This window comes from Sinocyclocheilus anshuiensis, unplaced genomic scaffold, assembly GCF_001515605.1.
Source record: "Sinocyclocheilus anshuiensis isolate Anshui unplaced genomic scaffold, SAMN03320099.WGS_v1.1 scaffold229, whole genome shotgun sequence".
Taxonomy (NCBI): Eukaryota; Metazoa; Chordata; class Actinopteri; order Cypriniformes; family Cyprinidae; genus Sinocyclocheilus; species Sinocyclocheilus anshuiensis.
The window spans coordinates 1,102,136-1,109,970 of NW_015537957.1; the positions used below are offsets into that span (position 1 = coordinate 1,102,136).

General features: G+C 36.6%; 1 protein-coding gene across 1 annotated transcript in view; it reads left to right on the top strand.

Moving 5' to 3' along the window:
- Window positions 1–515: 515 nt before the first annotated feature.
- The window catches only part of tsen54 (TSEN54 tRNA splicing endonuclease subunit), a 9,679-nt gene continuing 2,359 nt past the window's right edge, over window positions 516–7,835 (top strand). Inside the window, exons 1-5 of the mRNA XM_016457122.1 lie at window positions 516–616; window positions 2,501–2,659; window positions 2,771–2,834; window positions 2,916–3,003; window positions 5,579–6,139. Of these exons, the coding sequence (XP_016312608.1) occupies window positions 555–616; window positions 2,501–2,659; window positions 2,771–2,834; window positions 2,916–3,003; window positions 5,579–6,139 (934 nt within the window). The 5' untranslated portion in view covers window positions 516–554. The remainder of the gene's footprint in view (window positions 617–2,500; window positions 2,660–2,770; window positions 2,835–2,915; window positions 3,004–5,578; window positions 6,140–7,835) is intronic.

Here is a 7,835-nt window from a genome sequence, read left to right on the forward strand (position 1 = left end):
CTTGTGTTAAACACAGACCGTATTTCAGGCATTTAATTAAACACACACACACACACACACATGTTGTGTTTCCATGTTTTATGGGGACATTCCATAGGCGTAATGGTTTTTATACTGTACAAACTGTATGTGCTATTGCCCTACACCAACCCTACCCCTAAACCTACCCCTTACAGGAAACTTTGTGCATTTTTACTTTCTCAAAAAAACTAATTCTGTATGATTTATAAGCTTGTTTCCTCATGGGGACCTCAAAAATGTCCCCACAAGGTCAAAATTTACTAGTATTACTATCCTTGTGGGGACATTTGGTCCCCATAACGTGATAAATACCAGGTACACACACACACAAAACATTGATATCAGGAAAATGTAACCGGAAGTGTTAAATGCATCTTTGTTTTGGCCTACAAAAATACGTAAACCCTGCACGACTCGTATGTGTACTATGTGCTGTGCTGCCATCTACTGGTAAAGGCGCTCAATCGCATGTATCGTGTCTAGACTCTTTGCGCACTAGGACCCTGAAACGACAGAGACAGACAGAAGTAAACATGGCAGACAGAGACACATGCACAAGTGCTCACAAACACAATGTTTATGAGGAGCTGCTCAGGTAACCGTCATCATTTATTCATTGTAATAAAGCGCTTGTGCCGTTAGTTTATTGATTTGTTCTCGCAGTAACACAAACAGAAGTAACAGCCCTGTGTCATGCTGGAAACAGGAAACATGCGCTAGCCAGCAAACAAGCAAGCAAAAGTTAGACCACGTGACACAAGAAATGTATCTGCTGCAGTTTTTTAATGACCATCTGAATACGTGAGGATCAACTCACATTTGTTTCCATCCGAGCATGTTACACAGTACAGGTGATATTTATGGCTGGCGAGGGCTCCTTTAAAACAAACACAGCAAAGGTTGTCTACCAAAAATTTCCAATAGTAGACAGTAGAAGTTTGTCCTTTTTTGAAACACGGTGAATAGTTGTCATTCTCACCACAGCTCGGATTATTCTTTATTATAAAACGGATATTTCCGGTCCTTGATTCGGATTTGTTTGTAGTTGCACTACAAACATACACCTTTGTTTACTTCTGTGTGTTGCTCGGCAACCACTTTGTTGCAACCACAACTGTTTCTGAGGAACTACATTGTTTGGTGGAAGAATACTGTTTTTATTTATATCATTACACTTTATTTGCTCTGTTTTATTCTGTGAACCCTTACTATGTATATGGAATAACCGTTTTATAAAAGCAATAAGCCCCGTGAAGCCTTGGTTTACAGTTAATTTATAACAGCTAAGGGGGGTTTTAGGCACTCCAGCTTCGCGTCGTACCGAACAACGCCCCTTAGCTGGTATAAATTCACTGTAAACCACGGCTTCACGGGGCTTATTGCTTTTATATCATTCTGTGGTGAAAATGACAGTGTGAACATTTTGCTATAAAATTTCACATGCTTTAGGCTTACTCCGACTAATTTAGTAGCTATAATTGTATATATCTTAAATACAGACATAATAATTTCACACTAGTTGCATAATTCAACAATTACAGCTTGATTGCAAATGACACAATAGAAATGTTCAGCTCTAAAGTATTCTAAAGTAACCTTGTTTTTACTTTACATCGCAAGCATGTTCGAGTGAAAATGATAAACCGAGACATTCATGATTTGTGTAAATAATTGATACTAATGATTTTCACACAATCAGAATTGTAACGTTTCAAGTATGTTCATGGTTTTAAACTAGAGCCCGACCGATATGGGTTTTTCGGGACCGATACCGATATTAGGGAGTAAAAAAAATACCGATACCAATATATCGGCGACAGGCTCATATTGGCCGATAATATCGGCAAAACGATATATCGGTCAGGCTCTATTTTAAACATAATAATATTTGTATAAATGTATTTTTTATATATTGTGACATTTAATGTATGGGTTTATGACAAAAGTAAAGCAATAAAATTATACATGCATAAGTTTATAGAAGTTCATATAACAAAAAAAGTTGGATTAAAATAAAAATTCACTAATTTATTCACTTGCGTTATATATTTTATTAAAAAAAAAAATAACAATAAAAAATAATAAAATAATTCTCCTCATAATGTTAAATCAAAATGCTATAACTGCATCTTAAACTCTGTCCCTGCCATCTCATGTTCATCTTCCTCCAGTTTTGAGTTCAACGGCCACATTTTAGCATCTAATCAACATTTTTTTTTTTATTGTTAATGTGTTTCACTCTGATGTATGTCACAATATGGAAGAAAAGATCTGTCGCTACCTCTGTTTTATCATCTTTATTTTGTCAGTATGAGACCATATTAACATGTCAACTGTGTCCTGTTACACATGTTTTTTTTATATCACGTTTCTATGTATTTGTCTTGGCTTTGCATGGTTAACATGTCAACTGTGTCCTGTTACACATATGTTTTTTTTATATCACGTTTCTATGTATTTGTCTTGGCTTTGCATGCAGTCCATCAGAGCTGTTTGAGGCGAGGTCCCGGAGCCATAAGATACCGGTGAGGGGTCAGAAAGACTTCCTGCCCAGTGGGTCGGAGCAGCAGACGGCCCATCTGCAGCAGAGTCTGGACGAGCACTGGACGCTCCTGGCCGAGGAGAGAGTCGAGAGACTGTGAGTGGTTTCATAAAAACACACAACACTCACTTACTACACAACACACGAAAGCTAAGAAGACAGAAAGAAATGTGGTGCTGTGTTTGTGTGTCTTATCCGTCTGCACAGAGGGAATCTAGTGAAAGCTGTCTGGATCCCTGACGAAAGACTAGTGGAGCTGCAGTCACCAGCAGTGAGTCCATGACAGACACCAAATGAAATCTCCATTTGTTCATAGCTAGGCCACTCTCAGTAATTATGCCATGTTTTGCAGGGGAAGTTTTGGCAGACGATGGGTTTTTCAGAGAGAGGCAAGCAGTACCTGCTTCCTGAAGAGGCTCTTTACCTTATGGAATGTGTGAGTGGACACTTTCATACTCTTATTTTTACGTACCATCGTAACTGTATATTTGTGCAGTTAGTAGTATTTTAAAGGGGTCATATGATGCGATTTCAAGTTTTCCTTTCTCTTTGGAGTTTTACAAGCTGATTGTGCATAGATAAGATCCCTGAAGTTGCAAAGACTAAAGTCTCAAAACCAAAGAGATATTCTTTATCAAAGTTAAGACTCTGCCACGCCCCCCTAAAATGGCTCGTTCTAACACGCCCCCACATATCTACCTCACTATGTGGAAATATTAGCATAATGTGGCCCAAATGTGCACGCAAAGAAAGAAGGCGTGGTTTCAGTAACCGCAGTTAGTGTTGAAGCAGCATGTCAGGGAGACGCTGTGTGTTTCTAGGCGAAAGCAAAAGCACTTTATTTGGCCTTCCGGAAGTAGATGCATTTAGGAATCTTTAAGATTACTTACAACAGAACAGCAATGCATTTTATGGACGACCGTTTCATGAACCTAGGAGAGGAGGTAATTCTGACTTTGCTATGACAATCTGGCACTTCTGAATCAGCGACTGTAAGTATGTTTTGTTACTAGTTTAAGTATTTGCTATTGACTGTTCAAATGCGGAGTTTTGTGCATCGTGTGTGTGCGCACGCGCGTGCACGTGTGTATGTGAGAGAGAGAGAGAGAGAGAGAGAGAGACAGGGCCACATCACAGTAGAGTCAGCTGTCTTAACCGTGGCTTATGTACTGCAAACACATACCAGCTTCATCACTGTGTCTGTCACGCGACTCTGTTCCCCTTTCTTAAGATGAACATTTACTGAAGCACGTTTACTTGATTATTACTTGATAAAATGGTCATTTGTACAGTTAGCTCCATATATATTTGGACACTGACACAGTTTCCATAATTTCGGCTCTGTATGCCACCACAACAGAATTAAACTGCATGATGTGGGTTCACAGCAACAGCTTCCAAATGCAAACGGCACACTTAGAATCAACTCAAGGCCTTTTACCTGCTTAATTGATGTAGAGATAACGAAGGAATAGCCCACGACTGTCCATGAAATGGCTTTTTGAGTCAACTGTCCAATTACGTAGGTATAATTTTGAAAAATACCGTGATATAAATTTTTGGTCATTTTGGTCACTAGCGCCCAGCACTAGTAGAATCTACAAGGCTTACTGTAAAAGCTTCACTTCCATGATTTATGGAACAAGCTGTGTCTTCCTCCTTTGTAAAATCTGTTCTCTGATTGTAGAAAATAAATCCAGCCTCATTTGACTTCAGATATTCTAAGAGATGCATTAAATTAGAATGAAAGCATAATCATGTCTATTATCAATATCTTTTTAATACATTTTTTTATAATAATTCTTTTTTTAGCCCAATCGAAGTGTTTAAATGAGCTCATTCAAATATTTTACAAATATAATTTTAAATCTTAATACTTTTCTGCATTAAAAAGGGCAAAACTCCCTTTTTTAAATATCTTAAAAAGAAACGTTTTAGATATAATGAGCTTTATTATCTCAGCAGCTAGTCACTTGAGATGTTTGGCTTCCCATAATTCAAATGGGTGTATTCAAATCCCTATACAAAACAGTACTATACAAATTAGTCTGCACTGCATGGTGGAAACAGGTCAGATGATGCAAGATGACGATAACATTTTAACTGAAATGCTGTATTGACCAATAAGAAGCTAAATCTTATTCAAATCTTATAAATAGCATGATAATTAAATATTGTTAAAAAGAATTAAAAATATAGTTAAAATATAATTAAAATAATTAAAAATAATATTTGGTTACACTTTATTTTAAGGTATCCTTGCTACAGTGTAATTATACATTTAAGTACTGAGTAATATCAATTAACTACATGTACTTACTATATGGTTAGTGTTAGTTTTAGGGTTTGGCTTAGGGTTACTTGCATGTAATTATGCATAATTAATTGTTAATATAATTGCAAGTACTGTACATGTAAAATGTGTAACAAGGACACCTTAAAATAAAGTGTTACTAAATATTAATTTTTTAATTAAGATACTTTGATCTCATTTGATTAATTTCTTGTTTTTATTTGGAACTTGATTGAATGCAAATCAAAAAGATTATGCTAAACGAACGATGAGTTTGGAATCAGTGCAACAGCTGAATTACAATCAAAATATGATTGAGTGAGGCACATTTGAAGCCTTTGTATTGAGAGGTCTCTTCTGCTCACCAAGCCTGCATTTATTTGATCCAAAATACAGCCAAAATAGTAATATTGTAAAATATTATTACAATTTAAAATAACTGTTTTCAGTTCTAATATTTTTAAAATGTAATTTATTCTTGTGATGCAAAGCTGAATTTTCAGCATCATTACTCCAGTCTTCAGTGTCACATGATCCTTCAGAAATCAGTCTAATGGTGCAAACAGGTCGGGTGATACAAGAGGATGATAAAGTCATATAAGCAGGGACAAAACAGCTTGAAATATTAATAAATTAGTTTTGGTGGCCTGAAATTTTGCCTGGGTGGCTGCTAAATCCTGCTTAAACTGACTCAATCTTCTCATCTCTGTCTTGATTGCCATGTGGCCTCAGTGACAAACAAAACACACCACCAGAGGAGAAGACGACAACTGAAGACCAAAGTGAGGAGCTAGTCAAGACAGAGCCGCCTCTGGAGGAGCCCATGCAGTCCGCCGATGCCTCTGACAGGACGTGGTGGATGGAGGGGGATGTCCAGCCGTCTCCTGCTCAAGCCCAAAGAGCAGCTCCTCGCTGGGACTTCAGCAGCATCTCTTTCCCGGACCTGGGCTCTTGCCGGAGCCGCTCCGTCTCTCTGGCGTCTCCAGACCCCAGCCTGCTGCCCGGAGCGCTGGAGGTGGGCGGCTGCGATTTGTCCCCGTGGCTCAGCAGACTCAACGTGAAGCAGGAGAAGCTGTCGCGGCGGGAAAGGGAGCGTCAGAGAGACAGGGATCGCTATCACAGGGATATGAACAGTGACCGAGAGGTGCGGCACTGCAGGAACTGGGCCGAGTATTTGCAGCTGCTGGAGGACAGGAGGAGACGGAGGCAGAAAGATAGACCTGTGCATCTGTGGGAGAAGGAGGTGACGCCGCTCACTCAGCCGGGCCAGTGCACCTCACACCGTAAGAACACACACTTTCATTAGACAGTGAATGAACAGATTTCTTAAACGACAGTCTTGAGCCAGTGATGTTATGTCTGACCCAAACAGACTGCTCAAACGAACAGATTGCAGGTCTGTTGTTTAGCGTTGCTAGTGGCACAGAAATGACACAGATATGTTTAAAATGTTGTTGTTGTTGTTGACTAAATGCATCTCTAGTCTTTATGTATTATTTTGCGAATCAAACATAAGAATTAAGAAGTGTTTGGCTATTCTTTCTTATAAGGTTTATTATACAACTGTGACACTTTACAATAAGGTTCCATATGTTAACATTAATATTAATGAATAGTAGCGTTCATATTAGTGAATGTCATACTATGTTTATCAAACAGTATTTGTTTATGGCATTTATTAATCTAGGTTAATGCCAAGGAATGTATTATTGTGCTAAATAAATAGAAATAATAATACATCCATAAAATAATATAATAAATTAGCAATAAACAGTGTTGTTTTATTTTCTAGTAATAATAAACAAGTAATATTGTTACTTGTTTTTGTCATTATTTTTTTTTATATTTCTATAGAGGTAAGTTATTTTTATTTTGGTTTTAGTTTAAAGGGTTAGTTCACCCAAAAATGAAAATTCTGTCATTAATTACTCACCCTCATGTTGTTCTAAACCCGTAAGACCTTCGTTCATTTTCGGAACACAAATTAAGATATTTTTTATGAATTCTGAGAGCTTTCTGACCCTCCCATAGACAGCAAGGTAACTACCACGATCAAGACCCAGAAACGTAGCAAGGAGATCTGTAAAATAGTCCATGTGACATCAGTGGTTCAACCGTAATTTTACGAAGCTACGAGAATACTTTTTGTATGCAAAGAAAACAAAAATAACGACTTTATTCAACCATTCGTCTCCTCCGCGTCACCCTGGGGCCATTTCGGAGAGTATCCACTGAACGTAAACAGCGTATGCTATTCTGTGTCAGCTGCTTCACGCAGATACGTTTTCTACGTTGTCCAGGGTGACACGGAGGATATGAATTGTTGAATAAAGTCATTATTTTTGTTTTCTTTGGACACAAAAAGTATTTTCGTAGCTTCGTAAAATTACGGTTGAACCACTGATGTCACATGGATTATTTTACCGATCTCCTTGCTACGTTTAGAATGTTAGAACGACATGAGGGTAATTAATGACAGAATTTTCATTTTTGGGTGAACTATCCCTTTAAGTCAAATTTAAAAGCATTTCTAATTTTAGTTTAAGAGTATTTATTTATTTTTTACATTTATTTTATTTAGACTAATTTTAATAGTTGTAGTTTTAGCTAACAATAACAGCAATGGTAACAAAAATACTAAATAAATAAATATAATATCAATAATAATAATACTGTATAATAATAATAGAATTAATTCATGTTTGTTTACAGTATATTGAGTAATAGTAATTTATGCAATTTAAATGTTAAAAATGTATTTGTATAGAAATTAAGATTAATATTAATGGTTCATTGTAAGTACATGATACCTAATTAATACTCATTAAGTAACTTTAACAATTTTTTTTATTGTTAGTTGTATTTAAAAGGTTATTTTCAGTTTGATTATTTTATAATATGTAAATAAAAGGATATGCGTTAATAATTTGTAATAATTAAAATAGGTTTGTATTCTTTAAAAAAAAAAAAAAAAAAAAA